The sequence below is a fragment of the Notechis scutatus genome, chromosome 3 (genome assembly GCF_049901735.1).
Source record: "Notechis scutatus isolate UNSWTSFEM ecotype Mainland chromosome 3, rNotScu1.2, whole genome shotgun sequence".
NCBI lineage: Eukaryota > Metazoa > Chordata > Lepidosauria > Squamata > Elapidae > Notechis > Notechis scutatus.
Genome location: NC_142011.1, coordinates 181,270,177 through 181,292,026, shown reverse-complemented (window position 1 = coordinate 181,292,026; position 21,850 = coordinate 181,270,177). Strand labels below are relative to the sequence as shown.

Here is a 21,850-nt window from a genome sequence, read left to right as displayed (position 1 = left end):
AGTTGGGATTGTTATTTTTAGAGCCCTGGGTAATTTTATTTTTGCTTGTTTATTATTACAATAAAGTTATAAAAACTTCAAAAATCCACGGAATAACTACTAGCAGCTCATGACAAAAGAAAAAAAAATGAATTTTCAACTTTTAGAGCAACCTCAAATATTCTTTCAGCATTAAACCATTGCAGGGACTGATACACACTAGCAGTCTAACTGTAGAACAATTTCTTAGTCTGGTAACTGTTATTCAGAAACAGCATGAAAAAGCAGCTCTTGAAAAACATCACTTATTTTATTAAAGTATTATTGTGCTGATCTTAAATCTGGCTGTCTTTTTAGCAGAATAAGAATTGAATATATGGAGCAATGAAATGCTCAGTCTTCTGCTTTTCAATAAAATTTCATCTAATAAAAGAGATTTTATGTAAATCAGATATTTGATATAATGGAAATGCTGTTACTATAAATCTGAATGAGCACAGAATCAACTTTAGTAAAAAATGTCAATGAATTGCTTTGGCACTTTAGGGAATAGTAAGAAATAGTTACCTAGAAAAGTCTTTTAGATTACTGGAATAGGTTTCCTTACTCTAAATCAGGGGTGTCAAACTCAAGGCCCAAGGGCCAGATCCAGCCTATGGGGTGCTTAGATCTGGCTTGCAGGGAAGCAGCGAAGGACCGGCCTCTGCCAGTGAAAACAGAGCTTGGGTGAGCTGCGTGCGGCCCTCCTCAGTTCCATTTTTGCTAGCAGAGGGTTGCAAGAGACCATTGCCGCTGAAAACAGAGCTCAGGAGCCTGTTTTCACTGGCAGAGCGCTCAGGTTGCCAGAGGCACTCCCGACACAAATGATGTTGAGCTGGCCATGTCCACACTGGCTGAGCCCCCTGCCCCCCCCAACCCGATGTCAGAAACAACCGTGATGCAGCCCTCAGTGAAATCGAGTTTCACACACCTGCTCTAAATTTTAGAGTGATAATTGTTGCTGATTAAATTGTTTCTAAGTTTCTAATGTGGCATAAATTTATAATTTTATAATTGCTGAACCATCACTTAGTTAAACAGGATAGAGCCAAAAAACAAGAAGTAGAAAGATCAGTGTTTTGCATATATTTGTAGGACAGTTTGTGTTAGAATTTATAAAAAAAGGTTTTCCCTCCTTTGCATCTATGAGACATTACATAAGCAGAGCATAGTAATATCTTTGGGTTTAATTGGATTTTTCATATTAAAATAAATCACATTTGAAGGAACAGCCTTCATGTAGATCATTTTATGATCAAGCCAATAAATGTACAGTTTCAATTTCTCCCCTTCATCTTAGGCTCTTGTCATTAAGGCATATCCTTTTATTCTGTTATTGAGATAATTTAGACTGAATAGTAATGAATGGCCCAAGGTCACCTAAGTAGCTTTATGGTTGGTTGAAACTTGAATTCAGTCTTTATAGGCCTAGTCAAATGCTGCCTTCTTAGTTCTTGGACTTTGGAAGAGAGAGAAAAGAAGATAGAAGACTTTTTCCTAAGTGTTTCTACTGAAATTTAATTTATGGAGGCAATATATAAATGAATGCCATTTGTAAAAAAACAAAAACAATTCATATCAGCAACATGATAGTCTGCATCAAATCCATAGACAAATAGTTGTGAAGTGTTGACCTTTTTGTTTATCTCTGGTCAGTAAATAAATATATATAAAGAAGAATTTCTCAATGGATATGTACTTTTAAGGAGGAAGAAAAGATCCTGCAGTTATAAGATAAAAAATAATGACAATGAAAAAACAAAGAAAATGAATAAAAATGAAAAACAATCCAAACAAAAAAAACATCTAATAAAAGTCATGACAACTTTTCTCTAGCAGAAATATGGGGTTTTTTGGGGTGAGGCTGATAGGTGGCATGAGTACATTGAAGTTAATTTGACTTTTAGTAACTGCCTGGATGAATCCTTGCAGTTTATTGCAAAATTTTTGGAAGTGGTTTGCCATTGCCTTCACCCTGGGACTGAAAGAAAGTGACTGACTTAAGGTTACCCAGTTGACTTTGTGGCTAAGGTGGGACTAGAACTCACAGGCTCCCAGTTGCTATCCTGATTTTTGCTATCCTGATTTTTGCCCATACCAAACTGGCTCAGTAATATTGTCCGTAACACCAAAATACATTTATCTGTTTAAAACACTTAAATAGCCGCCAATCTTATAACAAACAATGGACAGCTCCCAATCAAAAATGATTCATTTCTTTGCAACATTACATTTTACAACAGACAATTAAATCTTGTCTTTATTGTTAGAATGTATTTGTTAATGTTCCTTTTTGTTAGTGTACAAAATTTAAACAAATTCTAATATAATAGGTTTAATGCTTTAGCTTTGAACACTCATAAAATAATAATTGGATATGTACTATAGTTTTGTTTAAAAGGAATGGAAACATCAGTGCTTCTTCTATTCATGCTTAGATGTTAATCTTTGGATCAGGCAGTAACAGGAAACTAGAATGTCTTTAAAATAATACACAGAAGTTGAACTTTGTATAATTAAAAACTTATACTGCTTGGCAGAAGATCCAGGCTTGGCACTGAATGCATACTTATCAGAATGCAGTAAATACTTTTGGTTTTACTCAGAAATCACATGTTTCCAAAAAGATATTTCATTCACTTTCAGTAATTGTTGTTTAGCTCCTGGTGATACTGCAATATTAAAAGAAAATAATTATTGTAAATTAATTTTAGCATTGGATCAAACTAAGGCTGCCAGGTTGAGCATTCTTACTAATCAATGAGCACTTGAATATATAATATGGCATTCTTCTGTATAGATGTGTATTTTATTGCAATGTATATTTATTACAGTTCAATTCATTCAGGTACTTAAATTAATGCATTGGTAAATTACAACAACTGATAATTGTTATATAATTTGCTTCATTTTGTACTGAGATTATTGGGTATAACTCACAATAACTACAAATAATACTATGTCTACTCTAGGCTATTGTGTGATATAAGCCAGTACTGACTTCAGTGAAGTTTTAATTTCATCCAATTCATAAATCCCACATCCAACTCATTTTCCACAGAAAAGTCATATAAGAGTCCAAAGAAAAAATATGGATTTTTCCTGTATTTAGGATTATACTACTCTGTAAATGAAAGTAAATTCCTGCTATGTTGCTTTGGAGGAACATGTACAAAACAACATTTTTTAAAACTCAGAATCATGCAGTGCCACCATAAATGGCATACTGAAGGTCTAAAATGAAAAACAGTACAAATGTTCAGGCCATAGGAAACAATACAGAATTCAGAATAAGTAGAATACAGAACAATACAATATAGAATAATTCTCTTGCCTCCTTGCTTTTTCCTCAGAACCACATATACACACCAACTATGAATCGCCCAGGCGATCCAATACTGGCCCAATGGGTTATTTAATTTAAAAAAAACATTAAATAAAACTTTTGTGAATGTCATAATCTTCCTATCATATAATCCCACCAGCCTAAAGCCACAATAGAGAAAGTAGAACCGATGTTTGTCACTATATTGTTTGTCACAACTGACAAGATGTGTGTTTGTATATGTGTGTGTGTGTGTGTGTGTGTATACAACTCACAAAACAAAGCTCCAGTTGAGGTGCTCAAAATATCCTGGAACACTTGATGCTGATTGAAACAGAAAGGATGGTTTTGCTCTGAGTTTAAAACAAAACTCCTAGAATCCTGTAATAATAATATTATTATTATTATTATTATTATTATTATTATTATTATTATTATTATTATTATTATTATTATTATTATTATTATTATTATTATTATTATTATTATTTATAAATTATTATTTTTTATTATTATTATTATTATTATTATTATTATTATTATTATTATTATTATTATTATTAATTATTATTATTATTATTATTATTAATTAATTATTATTATTTGGATGGGCGTGGCAGCACATACAGTACATTTCCTTAGAGGACTAAAATTTATAAAAAGAGAGGAAAAAATCATTCTATCTATTTCACACTCAGAATAAATGAATCAATCTAACTTATTCCAGACTTTCCTTTCCCTCCCTCCTCTGTTCAGTTGTATCCAGTTCTCAGAGACTGCCTGGACAAATCCCTGAAGTTTTGATAAAGGAGAATATTCATAGCTCAGGATTAAATGATGAGCTTGTGGTTTTCTTGCAGACATTTCTTTACCAAGCTAGGTAACATTATCAGAAAGCATTATCATCTTTTAATGACCCCATAATCCTTTGCAGGATGGAGTCTGGGCAACTGAATGGAGCTGAGTGTTTACTGGCCAGTTCTGTTCAGCTAATATAGTCCCAAAGAGAGAAATATCTACCTAGGATCAAACTCACAGGCTCCTGATTGTGAGGCGAGAGCTCCACCTCTAAGCCACCACACCACTGAGGTAACATTATCAGAGATAACACCACAAAACTCAGAGACCACTAATGATGCCACAGTCCCTGTAGTTTTATTGGCAGGGTTTTTCAGAATGGTTTGTCATTGCCTTCTTCTAGGGGCAGAGAGATCATCCAGCTGGCTTTGAGTCTAAGGTGGAATTAGAACTCATGATCCCCCAGTTTCTAACCTGAGACCTTAACCAAACTACACTAAAGTAGAATTTCCTTAGCAAGCTACTAAAAGAGACCAACCAAATTTTTAAGCCAAGTAAGTATGAAGAACTCAAGTCTAAACATAACCAGTATGCTGAACATTTGCTGAGAAAGGACAAATTTCTAGTCTTTCTGAACATTACTATCTCTTATTTTTATATGAGAAGATCCGCATTACCATATTTAGGTATGCACATGCATACATATACTTTCCAGTGTTGTACATTTTTATTAAAATGTCCCTTTTTCATTGGGACCATTTTTATGAAACAGAAACAATTGTGAAATGGCCTTGATGTTAATTTTAATAATATTAAATTTATATGGTAGTTTTCTGTCTTCCTTGTACATCAGGTTTAAACCTTTCCTCATTTGTGAGTCAGCAGAAATTTATAATACACACGATAAGATGCTTTGGTTTGAATTTAATTCCAAGCTATAGTATTATGAATACATATTGCATGACAGCATCATTTTAAGATTTTGTGTGGGCTGTTCATTTATCCACAAAAAACATAGGCTGTTCTAGTAATAATATTCTCACTTTGATATTCAGCCATGCAAGACACAGTCTTCAGGGTTTGCAAGCATGGCAGTGAAAGAAAATCAGGATATGGTGAAATGTTTTCTAAGATCAGTTGCAGGAAAATAATAGTGTTTGCTATTCAGCACTGACAAAACAGTATTTGTAGAGATAGTTTGCTTCTAAAAGAATAACTTGAGTTATCTGGTAATTTTACAAGCTGTCACAGCAATACTGAATGACTCTGAAGAACTAATAACCTACTTAAAGACACATTTAAAGCCATGAGTATTGGCTTTAAAGACCAATAACTTTTTCAGGCTCCAGAAATTTTGGTCAAACTACCATGATGTCAGAATATCATGAGATTTGTTTCTCTCTGCCATTTTCTCCAAAATTATTTTATCTGCAATAAGATTGTATGAGTGTGGAGGTCCTGTTTCAGTTGATGGCTGTTGATGCCCTTTTTCCAAGAAGGTGACAGAAACATAGGAAGTGTTTCTATTTTATATATGTATAGACATATTTATATAATACATGTATCTATTAGATAGATAGATGGATGGATGGATGGATGGATGGATGGATGGATGGATGGATGGATGGAGTGTGTGTGTGTATATATATATATATATATATATATATATATATATATATATATATATATATATATATATATTTCTTAAGTTTTCGCGGTACTTACATGTATGGTATTCAGCTTTGTTCGGGTATTTTCCCACGTCATTGTAGTTGTGCTTTTAAAGTTGTAGCAACGTTTCGGCAGAATCTCATCTGCCATCATCAGGCTTCTGTATTGTGTTCGTCTGTGACGAACACAATACAGAAGACAATACAGAAGACGAACACAATACAGAAGCCTGATGATGGCAGATGAGATTCTGCCGAAACGTTTCTACAACTTTAAAAGCACAACTACAATGACATGGGAAAATACCCGAACAAAGCTGAATACCATACATACATACATACATACATACATACATATACATATACATATACATATATATGTATATTATAATGTGTACCTTTACCTTCAGCTTTAGTGAACAAAAGCGATGGTGTATGTGTTGTGTTTGTCTATCTAACTTAATAGTATCCTAAATTTGCTACTCTTTGTTGCAAGAATCTTCCTAAAACTTATATAACAACTACCAATAATTAAATAGGTATGTGAACATGTTCCTGGCTATTAAGGTATAAGTCTAGTTCATATAACATACTGAGCTATAAAGATATCTGGTGTTATCTAGTGAATTGCGTGAGCTCAACAAGCAGCAATTTATTTCTAAAAGTAGACCAAGGCTCAATACAATGTCTTAATTCTTCTCTATGAATTGAAGTGTATAGGATGTGAAAAAGAAGTATAGAGACAAAGGATGTTAAAAATTGCAGTCTCAACATAGGTGCTAAAATTTGGTTTGCAATGGTATTTATGTGACTGAGTTCATAGAATCCATTCAGCTGTTTTCATTTTAATATATTATTGATTCCAGGTAATTGAGTGATTTAACATCTTCAAGCTAGTTTGATAGATTTAATTGAAATGGCAAGACTAATAAAAGAAGATGCTACAAAAAGATTTATTGTATTATTTTCCCCCCATATAATGTATTTTCTTTCTTTATTTTAACTTTTAACAGAATGAACTGGACCTGTACATCTGATATGGGAGGTTTCTTTTTTTAAAAAAAAGCATGGATGTCATGAATGATTTCTTCCACCATTTCCGTTTCCATGTCAAACAAGGTTTTTCACAGGATAAACCATGTTTAGGAACTTGTCACGTCTAGAAGTCTGTCCCTATAATGGAATGTGAGAATGACCTTGGAAGGTAAGGGAGACATTCTCCCTAAGGAACAATCAGATAAAAGGAGGAAAAGCCCACAGTTGACTAAAGGGCAGGGAAAATACTTTTCCATCCAAAATAATCAGGTGGTAAAAAGAGCTGACTGGAGATTTATATTTTCTGATTTGCTGGATTCTTATAATGTAGCCTTACAATAAAGTAGAATTAGTTCATCTTGTTGGATTCTTGCTTAGTTTATTTGAGAAGTTAACAGTTCCTGGCAGATTTTTTGTACTTTCTTTTGCTAGCCTCATTAAGCCCCAGTTCCAAATGTTCAACAGAGATCTTCCTTGAAAAGGGCATGTTAGTGGCATGAAAGAAGTAGAGAAGTTCATTTAAATGTTTTAAGCCAAATGTGTGTACTCACTGCAGTAGGTGAAAAGAGGGCCAAGAGTCATGTGTAGTTTGCAGGTTATCCTCTTCCAGTATTGTACAGTGTAAAAAAAAAATTCCAGCATGCTATAAATAGAGGTGGTTTTCTTGTTTTGTGTCCCAAAGTTCAATAATGTATGTAATTTAAAGATTAAAACTAGGATTTGTTTCAGTTGAGCCTCAGACTCTGGCAGCAGTTCTTTCTTGAAAGTTTCAAGGTTGATGTTGGTGAAGGCCAGGATTGTTTCAGTTGAACTAATGGACTTCCTCTGGCAATCCTAATTACTATTCATTACAGATCAGAACAGAAATGGATTGGCTTAGTTTAATTTGAGAAAGCTGCTTATGTGAACCATGATTGTGTTAGTGCACACAGATCCAATGTCAATGTTAGAAGAATGAAAGGTATAGCTTGTCGGGTTGAGTAGCAAGAAACTGGGTCTACACCTCTGAGGAATTAGACCTACAACAGCCTTGAACCAATAAAATGATCTCTCTTCACTGAAGGCTTATGTATTTTTTAAACAGTTTGTAATCTTTTTTTCTTGTTTTTTTCTCAAAATGGTCTTTATTTTGAGATTTTTGTTTATATCAATATCTGGGCATTAATAAGTGATTTTGTTAGAATTGTGCATAATAATGTTTGTTCTTCCCCTAAATTCTATAATTCTCAGTATACCACATAATGAAAAATACATGACTGAACAGCCATCGGTTTTTATGTTCTTTTTAGTCCTTTTTAATAGTAGAGTTGTTCAGGAACAGAAGTGATATGGGGCATGTGAACAAGTGTGCAGTTAAGTCTCATGAATTTTAATATATTCTTTTTTAGCATATTGCTCTGCTGTGATAAAGGGTTCCAAAGTTTTTCAGGCATAACATACATCCATTTCTAAAACTAATTATGATGATGCTTTGAACTTAAACAGGTGTATTGCTGTGAAAGTAAATGGAATGGGCAGCTATTCCTTAATATTCACAATGACATAGCTAATGGCAGCTCAAGCGTAGCCATCAAAGTTCATGATCTTTTGCTCCTGAAGTGCTTTCTATGCCACATCTTCAGCTAGTCTTATAAAACTACAAAATACGCTCTGGTTAAATCCTGTTTTGGCCTCAGTGGATTTTGACTTAGGGCAGCACTAGATAGATCAATTTTTAATTTAACTTGGATGTGCAAATGGATGTAACTAAAACCGAACAAAGTATTGTGTGGAAGATGTGAAATCGAGAATTGGGGCTGGTGTTAATTCACCTTCCTCTTTCCCCCTGCCTCCCCTCACCCCAGTTTGTCTTTCCAAATTACTTTTTTAAGCTACTTTCTCTCTACTATTTCAGAGTTTGACTCTTCAATAAGCTAACAGGATAATTGGTAGCAGACAAGGAAGTGATTGAATTCTCTCTTCTTCATAACATTTCTTTCCTCCAAATTGACCCAAAGCCACTCACTCATAAGGCAAAGTTGCCACTGGATTTGTGTTACAAATATAGTTTTTATTTCAAGGGATATATGTTTGTGATTAATTCCCCCACGGTGCTAAGCCACATTTTGTTTAGTTTTGGTTTAGGGTTATATAATCATGGCTTCTTTAAGTGTATTGAATATCAGAAATAGGATGATCCTAATGAACACAGTTCGATCAAATGTTTTGGGTATGTTCAAGGCCATCTCTGAGTATCTCCAAGAGACTCAGCCTATTCAGTCATGTTTTTCTGGCAAACTACATTTAAATTTTCAAACATCTCCCTTTTTTTCTGGTAGGTATTATATAACAAAGGAACTTGAAAAGCTGTCATTTTCTGAGTGTATACTGTTTTAAAACCATGTCTTCTACCAAATTGTTTTTGTTTGTTCTTCCATGTGTTGACTATATTTAGCAATACAGTTGAACAGGCAATTGGATTGCTATGTGATACGATTTTTAAATGAAAACTGCTATAATTTTACTTCAGTTTTCCTTTTCTTTACAGTATCAGGATTCAGGCTCAAATTTTGGGCTCAAAGAATTGAGTGAACCCAAAAGGCAGGCAAAGTTTCCAGAACTTAACTCACAAGGGAGCTGTATAAAAAGGCAAATATTTTATTCCTTTTCCTCAGCCCTTGCCCTTTGGAATGCTCACGCCAGAGCTGGAATAATTAGCAGGAAGTTAACTGGTGCTTGCATTTGTATTAACTGGAGAGAAAGGGATTACAAGAGAGTAAGCAGGAACATGAACAATACACATTGAAAAAAATGCACTAGCAACAATTGTTTGCCTAGTGTACTGGTGGCTGGCACCAGGAGCTGCTTAGGAGGCAAGTAAAACCTTTAATGTGAAACTGAGTACGGCCTTGTCAATTTTAGGCAGCACTATGAGCTGGTTAATTAAGGTCACTGCTGAACTTGATAATGTGCAGTTAACACATTTTAGGGACCCACTGGGGGAAAAAAGTTGTTCAGGATGAGATTGCTTCTTAAGGCAATGCTGGGGTAGGAATAAAAAATGGGTCAGGCACAGGACAACAGGAACTGACTGTAATACAGACATTTAGTATTTTCACTGTTAAATATTCCACATAGGGGTTCTTTTGTTAAAAATAATCTCACATTATATTGTGTCATTAACTATGCTGCACAATCGTGTATACATTTTTGCTGATGGAAATAGAATTAGAATTGATATATACGTTTTGTTAGCTGATGACAATATAAATATTCTATTTCACTATTGTAAATGAAAGGTAATAGTATCAATCTTGTATTCAATATTTTTAATGGACTATACATGGTTACAAAAATATCTTGATTTTAGCAGATGGAAAATGCATAAACTCTCATTCAAGCATAAAATGAGATAACTTGCCTTTTGCATATATTAAGTTATACATTTGGTGTTTTCAAAGCACAAAATTAAAAGAAATTTCATCCAATCTTCAAATCAACATTTGTATATGGTTTGTTGGAGTAGCCATCAACAACACTGTCATCCATACCTGTTTTTGGCTGCATTAAAATGACAAGTTCATTTCCAAGAATACCCTATTGCAGTCTGAGCCCAAAGAATTATGGAAGATTAACTCCTGTTGATACCTATGTACATTTACCACAGTGATCTAAAGAGATGCTTTGTATGTATTTATGGATAATGCAATGTTCAGAAGATTGAAATATGCATTTAAAGCAATGGCATTGACCTTTTAGTTCCTGCTAGATAACTTAAAGCAGTGTTTCCAGCCTTAGCCATTTCCAGATGCATGGACTTTCATTCCCAGAATTCTCATCAATTACCATATTGGCTGTGGAATTCTGGAAATGAAAGGTCGGGAAATATTGCCTTTTAGGGAGAAAAACAGAAACGAAGCTTTTGAATCTATATGCAAATGAACCGTTAATTTTATTGGACTAGTTATTATTTGGTTTGGTTTGGTTTTTTTGGTGGTGTTCATTTGAATTTTAGATATCTATTAACAAAGGATACTACTGACTGAGAATGCCTAACATTTTGAAATGTTGTGGCCAGGGGCAAACTAGAGCTTGTAGCAAGCAGCAAATGCTATTTAGAGAATAGATACTTTTCTTCCACTCTTCATGCGGCATTCTGCAAAAGATAGAAACTGTTTCAATATTACATGTGCACTCAAGCAAATATATAAATTCCAAGTATGCCAATAAACCCAGAGAACTTAGAGACCTTTACTAGGAAAAAATGACTAGATTTATTAGATAGAAATATATAGTAGATATAACAAATATAAAACTCATATAGTAAAAACTGATCTAATTATTCACTATTCAGCTACTTTCAATAGTAAAGCTAGAAGTGAAGGAAATATCTAGCAATACAATGTGTTTAGTGAAAAGATCCATTGCATTTTTCTAAATGAATACAACTTTTCATTAACCTTAATTTTTTAGTTGGATTGCAATTTAATTTACAGCAGTTTTAACTTTTTGCAAAAATGTGAATGGGAAAAGAGAGGTAATGAAGTTCCATTGCATGAAAACTCAGTTTCCTGCACTTAGTTTGGCATTCATTTTTGTTCCGTTGGAGCTGGTGGTCACTGAGCCACTGCCACTAATGAAAGCTTTCCCTTTAATCTGCACCTTGAGACATTTCAATCTTTACAATGTATGTGTGGTTTGTAGAAATAAAAATTGAGTAATGAAAAGGCATAACAGTAGCAAAGTAATGGAACAGTAGAATAAGCAACGGAAAAAGACAAAAATGACGAACACAGGAATGTGAGAGTAAAAGATGGGTGGGAAGGGAAGCAGAGACTGGAGGGGGAAGGTTTTTTTTGCTATCAGTCTAGTAGAAGCCAGTGTGGTATCCCATTATTGGATCTTCAGGCCAACTATCAAAGCCAGGTCTTCAGGTTCTAATGGAAAATAGGAGGATGGAGGTAAGTATGAGTAAGATTTTGAGTAAGATTTTCCAAAGGACAGGTGCTATGGATACTGATAGATACATATAATAGATAGATATAACCTGCAACATTAGTTTATTAGTCTCATCTATGTTGCTTAAAGTTTTTTTTGTGTGTGTACATTCTTAAATTAGCTTTCGGAAGTTGTATCATAATTCCCCATAGTATTTAGGGAAAACAGTACAAAAGATTGATCAGATTAGATTGTGATCTATAGTAGATACTCTAGTCCAGGCATGTCAAACCCTTTGGTTTGCCTGGGCCACATTGAGTAAAGAGGAATTGTCTTGGGTTAATCTATATATATATACTGTATATAAACGTGAAATACCACTCATGCATCATCACGAAATCTCCAGAACCATAAAGCCTACAAACTTGAAATTTGGCACATATGTTCCTCTTGGCTTCTAGGTGCTCGCTAAGAAAGGATTTTTCAAAATGACCATCAGAGCATTAGTATTTCATATATTATTATTAACATGCTCTGATGTTAAGGAGCTCTACTCCCCCTCCTCACCCGAAAAGAAATCTGTTCCAACTGCAGTTGAGCTAAGCCACACTCAGGCTCCTTGCTGTCTCCTTCTTGCTCACACAGCAAATACTGCTTCAGTTTCCAAACAGCCCTCAACTGTCTCACACACTGACAGGATGCTAGCCAGATGAATACCGATGGATGCTGGTAGGCAGAGGATAAATTTTCCCCCCTTATTTTCCTCCCCAAAAACTTACCCGATCACATAGTTTCGTAGAGAAGCTCTTGTGAGGCTGTATTGCTAGCTGTCCAGGGACACATAGGCCCCGTGAGCCATGGACTGGACACACCTGCTCCATTCCATTCCATTTAATTATCCAATACTGACATGAAGGAGAGCCAGTCTGGTATAGTGGCTTAAGGTATCATGCTAGAAACCAGGAACTTTGAGTTCTAGGCCTTCCTTACATAATAAGTCATTTGGACCAATTCCTTTTTCCTAGGAAAAAGCAATGGCAAACTACTTCTGAAAAAAATCTTGCCGAGAAAGCAACTGTCCAGGCAGTTGTCAACATTATAGAGAAATTTATACAACTGCTTTGCTGTATGGTTATACATATATGTTTAAGAAATTTATACGGCCGCCTCATTTTAAGAAATAAACCCCAATGAGCTGCAGCTGTGGTACATGCTGGAGGCAGAGGTGGAAATTGATCTGACCCAAAACAGACGCGGGGGGTTTGGTTGGAGCAAATCCTCCCCCACCAGCCCCCGAGACGACTTAAAACCTCAAAAGGGAGGAATGGCGGCAAAACCCAAGACCACTGCTTGCTTCTGATGTGGGAAGGAAGGTCACCGGGCTGCAGATTGCCATGCCAAGCTAGAACCAAAGAGGGCGCCAGGAGGAGGAAGAAAACCTGAAAAAACCCCAGCAAAGCCTCACGAAACGGTGCTTAAAGCAGAGGAGGTTGTAGAGATTGCCCCTCCGAAAGGGAGAACTATCCAAAAGTCTATCCAAAGTGGAAAACAACTGGGATGATAATGGGAGATTCAAGAGAATAATTACTATGACATCAGGGATGTCACATTGGCGATCTGTGGCCCAGTACGTCATGCACAGACCAGGCCCATCCCAGCTCTGTGAATGGGAAAAACATCGTGAAGCATCACGTGATGCTGTTAATTTGACATCCATGATCGAGACTGAACTATAGGGATCCTGCCAATTGAAACTACAGATAAGAATCTCAAAAAATTGTGGACAACCTCTGTTAACTTCCTGCTCAAGACCTGCCTGCCAAAGTTCATCTGGGGCTCATTAATTTCCACAGAACATAGTCTATTCAGAAGAAATCCCTGACTGCTGAATCCATTCACATGGACTTAAGACTGAAGAAGATCTTCAGGGTTTGGAAGCTAGGTTGCAGGTTCAGAAGAAAAACAGTAGCACATCTCCTGAATATCCAATAGAAGCTTAGTCAAATGTGCTTCCCTGCTACCAAGGCCTTTTCATTATTTTTTCTTTTTCTCCTTTAAAAATGTTCACCTAAAAGGCCATGAAGGGAATTGTGCCTCTTTTGTAGCATAATAACTAGGTCTTTCTAGGTCTTTCTCTAGTAAAACAGACTCAATTCACTTTGGATGTTTGGATAAAATTATTTTTACTTTTTTAAAAATGGGAAAAATACATCAACATAGTTCTTTATTGTGTTTTGTATCTTACTTGGCAAAACAATTCTGTAATTTGCAGATTCCATGAAAATTCTTGAACAATGATTCAAGATTGAAATGAGCAAATGAATCACTGAGCAAGCACATCCTTTCATACTAAAGCTTTTCTTCTAAGCCTCTGTTTGGAGGCAGGACCAATGGCTTTCTGTGCAATAGTAGCTGTCTTTTTTTAGTTTTCCAGAGAACTTCTGTCAGGGGCGTTTTTAAAAGACAATGTCTTTGTAGAAGCAGCCATTCTTTACCTACAAGGTGCTTCAGAACCAAGAAACTCGCAAGTTGCTATATTTGGAGAAGATAATTATAGCAGTCAGAAATGGGGAGGAGAAGGCTTCAGCTGGCTTATTAACAGTGAATGGCAAGGGTACTAGCTGTTTGAGATGCTGAATACAGGTAGTCTTTGACTAACAACAGTTCATTTTGGGCCCATTCAAAATTACAATGGCACTGGAAAAAAAAAAGATCTGATCTTGGTAACTGACTCATTTATGGTGGTTGCAGTTATGTCATCACTTTTTGCAACTTTCTTACAAGCAAAGTCAATGGGGAAGCCAGATTCGCTTAACAATTGTGTTACTAACTTAACAAATGCAATGATTCACTTAACAAGAAAGGTTGTAAAAAGGTCTGGCAAAATTCATTTAACAAATGTTTTGCTTAGGAACAGAAATGTTGGCCTCAATTATGGTCATAAATCAAGGACTACCTGTATTAGGATTGCTTTTCATCCTTAAAAAAAGGTATAGGAATTAATACAGGAACATGACACCATGCCCATTGTACCAAGTAATATTTCTGTATAAGGCTTATTCCTATTAAAAAAAGTTCCACAAATGTATATGTCCATGAATGTAATACAGGTAGTGTCGGGCTCCACTTATGACCACAAGCGAGTCCAAAATTTATGTTGTTGAATGAGAAATTTAAGTGAGCTTTGCCTCATTTTACGAGTTTTGTTGCCACATTTGTTAAGTGAATCACTGCAGTTGTTAAATTAGTAACCCAGTTGTTAAGTGAATCTGGTTTCCCCATTGACTTTGCTTGTCAGAAGGTCGCAAAAGGGGATCACAGGACTCCCCCAGACACTGCAACCATCATAAATGTGAATCAGTTGTCAAGCATCTGAATGTAAATCACGTGACCATGGGGATGCTACATTGGTCGTAAGTGTGAAAAGTGGTTATAAGTCGCTTTTTCACTGCTGTTATAACTTTGAACAGTCTCTAAATGAACTGTTGTATGGCGAGGATTACCTGTATATGATTTAAGCTCATGTACCTCAGTTAAATTATTGGAAAAGAAGTACCTAAATGCACTTAGTTTTCCTTCATTGTAAAAAAATTAAACAAACTTGAAATGGTCTTCTCAGTGTTTTGAACTAGAAGATGAATGAGTAGGAAATCCTGGACCTTAAATCCTGCCTAATACCCATTTTGCTTGTTTTTGTAGGTGTGGTTACAAAAATACGGCTATCTTCCATCCGCTGACACCAGAATGTCAGTGTTGCGCACTGCAGAAACAATGAAATCTGCTATAGCTGCCATGCAGCAGTTCTATGGCATTAACATGACAGGAAAAGTGGACAGGAACACAATCGAGTAAGTAAATTTTATTGCTATGCTCTTCCTTTTTGGAATTCCTGAAATATATGTGGAAAATTAGAAGCCTTGCGGTGGCTGGCTATCTAAATCCTATCTTGGCAGTTCTGAACAGCCTAGGACTTAGAATATTCTTTTCTTTTCATCATGTCAGGCAGGAGGTGGGGTGGGGAGAAGCAGTGTAAGGCTCAATTAAAGCCTCAATAAAAGCCAATTTCTACAAGAAAGGTGAAAAAAGAAGTATGAAAAATGGATTTGAACAGTCATGACATTTTTATCCTGATATGAGTGTTAAATCAAAATTCACAAAAGAAGCTGAACAGGAAGATAATAATCAGATGTCCTTTTGTGGCTCAGGACAAAGTTAAGACATGTTTGAGGCCAGCCAGATCATGATGAAGAATGTGAAGAGTATAATTATCAAGCTATGTATAGACTTTAAATGAATCAGGATAAACCCTAATTCCAAACTCAGTAAATTATCTCTTTTCTGGTACCTATCAGTACCTGTTGACCCAGTTGTCTCTGGCTTTCTCCCCATCTCCTCCCATCCCCAATTGTCTCACAAATAGCCTTTCCCATTCTAGTAACCCATCATGCATAGCTGCTAAGGCCACTAGATTACATCTGTTTTAGAGACATTCAGAAGCAGCAGTAGAATTGGGGATCATATATAAGGCAACTGTACCACCTAGAGTCATTGACTGAGATGGGACACTTTTGAAATTAAATTAATAAATGAATGAATAAACTGCCGAAATAGTTTATATAGGGGACCGGGAAAGCGTTATTGGAAAACATCTAGCTATTATTCTATTCCCACCATCCAGTCAGAGCTGAAGAAGCTTCTTGGATGAGAAGTGAAAGAAAAACCAGAAAGTCCAGTTGCCTCTTGAAAAAGCACCTTTGAGACAACCATGACCTGGATGATTGAGAATCTCCATAGACATCTAGCTATTACATTGAAACAGTGCAAAATCTACTTGATATTGTGTATGATGACTGTATGTAATTCCACAGCCCCCATTTCCCTATAAGAAAAATAAAGAAGCTTAAAAGAGGTTCCCCAGCTCCCCACTTGACACAGATGGCACCCACATTAGGTCAGTGGTTGTGAGGGCCAACCAAATCCACAAAAAATATGCAGAAATTCTTTTCCAAGTAGTCCCAAACAGTCTGCTCTTCAACCCAGACTTTTGCTTCATTCCATTCAGTCTGTTATTCTATCTTTTTAAAAATCTTTGTTCTTCCTTTTCTTGATTTTATTACAATTTCTTGGTTTTGATTGTGGTGAGTGATCCAGAGTCATTAGGAGTTAAGTGGCATACAAGTTTAATAATAATAACAACGAGGCAAGTGTCTCTCATTTCTGATTCTATCTTATGATTTATTTATTTTTATTTCTCTGATTTGTTTCTCTATCTTTTTAGTTTCCCAATTGTCAGAATTTTGTTGTATGTTTCTAGGCATGTTGCTGTTTTCTCTGTTATTTAAAAGTGTGTTGAGCAATGATGTCACATAAATAAATATAAATAATAGACTAAATTCATTAAAGTATAAACGTATGAACAATGGGCATTGGAATAATGCAACATTTGGAATCCAGATGCATTGGATTTGGTGGGATCATTTTTAAGACACACATAAGGGTAGGTATGTTATAGAATTATGCAAAGTATTTGGAAAGAATGCTTGTAAAGCACATTAGAATGAAAAGTTAAAATATCTGTATTCTTTGGAAAGCATACAAGGCAGCCTTAAATGTTGCCTCTGGCTGTTGTGAGGACATGCACAATTCATTTGTTGGTAGTCCCAGTGGTATTGTTATCTATGTCTCTGTCCCCAGGCCCAGGGTGAAGTGGTTTGCATAACTCTTAGTAATATTTTGGGATGTTATTAATGTATCTCTGAGTATTCATGTTTTTCTTTTCATATTATGTATTTCTTTAAAATTATAAGTTGTCCATAATTTTTTGGAGTAAAGCAGCTTTAAAATCTAATAAATACACAAATGTTCAAGCAACCAGGTGCACTCTTGCAAGCAGCTGTATTAACTTTTCAGAGGATGCAGCTGCTTTAATACTTGAAAGAGAGTGTTTTGCTTTTGCTAGTATTGTTTGCAAATAATCACTTTTGCATGCTTTGTTCAACTTTGATGTCAAGTATCAAAACTGGTATTGATTTTGCATATTGCATCTTATAGAAGGAAAAGATAATTAATCTTTTTTTCAATCTAATTTTAATTCATTTTTCCTTGATATTAAATCACAAGAACAAAATATAGCACCAGATCATCAGATGATCTCATCTGCTATTTGTTTTGTTTTATATGAATGCTGGAAATCCCTTTCTGCATTAATTTTTAAAACATTTTTATGAGGCTGAAATGGTGAATACTTCAGAATGACATTTCTATATTTTTCCACACAGTTTGAATACAGTACTTTGACTCAAAGATCAATGCTATCTTTCTGAGCACATTTATATCTTCCTTTGTTGTCAGCTTCCGGTAGCTGATTTTCTGTTGGTGAAAAAGATAGCTTCTTCCCAAATGCCACTAATTTAGCATTTAAAATCTTCTAACACTGAAAATTGCCTTCTTCTGTCAAACGCTTATTTGTATTAGCCTAGCTATTTTAGCTATTAAATCATGAAATACCTTAGAGGACAGGTGATACTTGGGTATAGATTATTTAAGTTCAAGAACCCCTACCTAATTTCTTTCCATCAAAGACCTGTTTCTCAAAGTTGATAGGAAGGCACCAAAGTAGAGAAAGCTGATACTACCAATCCAGACATTTCCCCATTTTTTTCTAATTCTCTAGCATAAATCCTCATGAAATGCATGGTTACATCAACTTGAAGTACTTTCTTTCAAAAAAAAAAAAAAAAATGGCTTGAATGCTTCAAACAAAACAAGAAGCCCCTACATAGAGTTCTACAAAGTAGGGAAAATATTAAATCTTCCAGATTATAATATTCTGCTCCACATATTAGTGTGTGATTGAAATAGAATGTGAAGTACTTATTTCTTAAATAATGTGATATCAATATACATTTTTCTACATAGAAATTGACCTGCTATTTTAATATATATTTGAGTGTTTAAAACATGATAGTTGAAATTAAAGATTGTGAATCATGATTATTGAGATATAAACACAAATGATATTGCCAAGCAGTTCTAGTGGACTACTTGTGTATCTGCTCCAGAATTTATGCCAGATGGCATAAATGGGATTTTCACATTCACTTCAGTGGAGATGTTTTGGTATACATAAAGTGAAGTGTATATAAAAGCCGACCTATCTCCTAAAATGAATGGGGAAGCTCTCCTATTTGGAAAAATAAAATCCAGATGCCTTGCATACATGGGATATTTACAGATATGTTCCTCGGAACATATCCTGCCTTCCTTTTATGTGCTCAAAATAGGTCATATGGGGATCTGTCCTTATTTTATCCCTACAAATGCAAATCTGTAAATCTAAGCAGGGTGACTGGTCCCAGTGCCCAGTGAGTTTATATGTCTAATATTGGACTTGAACTTATGTACCTGATATAAGCAGGTGTCTAGACACAGTTTGTGAATGGCTAGAGATAAATGCAATGTAATTTAATTCTGGAAGTGTTGTGGACAAAAAAAGCTAGTAGATCTGTACACACATTTTCAGCTTGTCTTGAAATGTGGGCTTGTTCGGTGAAAAGATTATGATTTGCTGGTCTATTTTAACTTTGAGCTATGCTTGAAAACGTGATGTAGTAATTTGCAAAACTAGAGGCCTCAATTGCTATCTACTATCTTATCGAAATATTATTTCAGTTACTCATTTATGTTCTGGTTATTAGCCTACAACAATGAAATTTATGTTGAAGACATATTGGAAGCTGAAGTGACTGCACTATATAACAACATAGGGTAGATGTTGATGTAGCCAAATGAGTCAGGCAACATTACAGTGATATTATGGAAGCTGTTTACTTTAACTTTGAGCTATGCTTGAAAGACATTGAAGAAGAGTATTGATATAGTTATAGAAACTTTGGGTTTAACTAAAAGGCTTGAAGTTCTATGCCCTAGTTGGTAAGTTAGTAATAGAAATATTGCCTGTAACACAGCTCAAGCTGGTAATTATCAGAAATATCACTTTAATGTTAATACATTTTTTCATGAACTATATCATCTGAAAAGTTTCTGTGGAAATATGTGTTTTTTGAAAATAATGTGGGAATATTCTCTAAGGAGCTTAACTTAATATGCTCAAGGTCTAACCATTTGATTGCCTTCCAGACTTGTGATGTGAATATACAGAAACTTGGCATGGATCAGCAGTGTCAAATATGTATAATCAATTTGAAGGACGTTCCTCTAAGATGAAACTTGATATATGGCTCTTATTTCATATAAAAGGAATCAATAATGTTATGTACTTTACCACAATTACCAATAAAGTTAGAAACTAGAAAGCAGAATGAATTGGAAAAACCAGGAAAATCTATGCATAAACAAATCCTCTTTGGGTGTCCTGACACGTTCCACTGCTAATCTAATCCTAATTGTTATGGCTTTAATCGTTTTAGTTGTTCCCAGTACTTCAGAATAATAGTTTTTTCCTGCTTAATGGCTTTTGCACACAGATTTGGGGGTAAAGAAAAATATGTAAATCACAATATTCTTGCAAAAAAAAAAAAACCCATCCCTAAGTTGGATGAAACAGTATTAGCAGGCTGTGTAAGAAAAAATGTTTTGGAAAAAAATTAAGTATTCAGTTTTAATCTGTTGTTACACAGACATAACAGAAAGAGATGTTCATCAGTTAGAAAATGCCTTTACCTTCTGTGTCTAGAGAGTAGAATTCAATATCGAAGAGCCTATTTTATTTTCTAGGATTGTCAATGAAGATTCTTTGTCATCCAGGTCATAGTTGTATCAAAAGTACAATTTTAATTTTTTGAAAATGGAACTAGGGTGATTTTTGAGGAAGAAAAGGTGTTTTGCTTCCTATCCTGGTAGCATCATCATCTATATCCAACACAACTGAAGAAGCTTCCAGGATAGGAAGTGAAACATCTTTGTTCTAAAAAATAAAAAATCAGTCCGGTTGCCTTTTCAAAAAATAAAAAACACTTTTGATATTTTCTAGGATTCTTGATCCCATAGAAAACCTCCATTTTGCCTTTTACAATCAGAAAATTCTTATACTTCATTCTTCTGAAATACTGTTTATTTTTGTAATGAATTTGTTTCAAAACAAAATGAAATCTTCAGTTCATAAACATTAATAGAAATACAATAAATCTTCCCATGATGAAAAAATAAAATGAAATCAATTACTCCAGTAGTGCAACACTGTTACTATTGCTTATTCAGTAAGCAAGATGTCCACAATAACTCTTTGTTTTAGCAACTTGCATAAAGCTAGTAGATTCAAGGCAGATATTAAAATATAATTTTAGGATCTGACTGTGAAAGCAAAATGAATAAAGAAAAAAATGTAAAAACAATATATAGTCCTTGGCTATTCACTCTGCCAATACAAATTATAAGCATTGTGCATCTAAATTATTCTTTATAACGATGATTCTCAAGACTTGGGATAAAAACAGCAGGGTTTTAGGAATGAGGGCCTTTGACCTTTGAAATTGACCAAAGAATATGGAGAATATTCCCAAGTATTGATAAGGTTTATGCTGGTATTCCTCCACTGCTGCTCCATTAGGACCATAAAATCCAAATTCTTAGGAAGCAGAATCCAAAGTGAGTGCCAGAAATAAGAAGGCAGCCCACCATTTAGTTTTTCTTATTGATGTAGTGACTGCCTTCTAATATAGCATTTTGAATATTTCTAATTAGCCAGATGACCTTATTCATTCAGACAGTATCTATCGTATAACCTTGAAAAACTTGTCACTCTTGAATGAATAGCATCCACTGAATATGGAATGTAAAAGTGTCTCACAGCCGATTAGGTGAGGATGACAGGTATTCTGACTCAGCCTTAGCAGAAGCAAGAAACAGACTCCTTGTCACGAAAAACTCCTCTTTATTTACCTCTTGTGAATTAATTGCATTCACCCACCAAAAAGTCAAGGCAATAGCCCTTCAAAAAGTTAATGGCAGGAATTGATGTTCCTTGCAATAATTGCAAGGCCGTGAGCTCCTAGCCAAAAGGCTGCAAATTAAGTTCTAGCAAGCAGTCCTCTGTGGCATGAAACACAATGAGCAAAATCTTCAGAAA

At 35.0% G+C, this 21,850-nt stretch overlaps 1 protein-coding gene across 2 annotated transcripts in view; it reads left to right on the top strand.

Annotated features, from left to right (window-relative positions):
• The window catches only part of MMP16 (matrix metallopeptidase 16), a 178,141-nt gene that overhangs the window by 61,840 nt on the left and 94,451 nt on the right, over nucleotides 1-21,850 (top strand). For both annotated transcript variants that reach the window (XM_087961977.1, XM_026689105.2), the window contains exon 2: nucleotides 15,463-15,611. In XM_087961977.1, coding sequence (XP_087818103.1) covers nucleotides 15,508-15,611 — 104 coding nt within the window. In that variant the 5' untranslated portion in view covers nucleotides 15,463-15,507. The remainder of the gene's footprint in view (nucleotides 1-15,462; nucleotides 15,612-21,850) is intronic.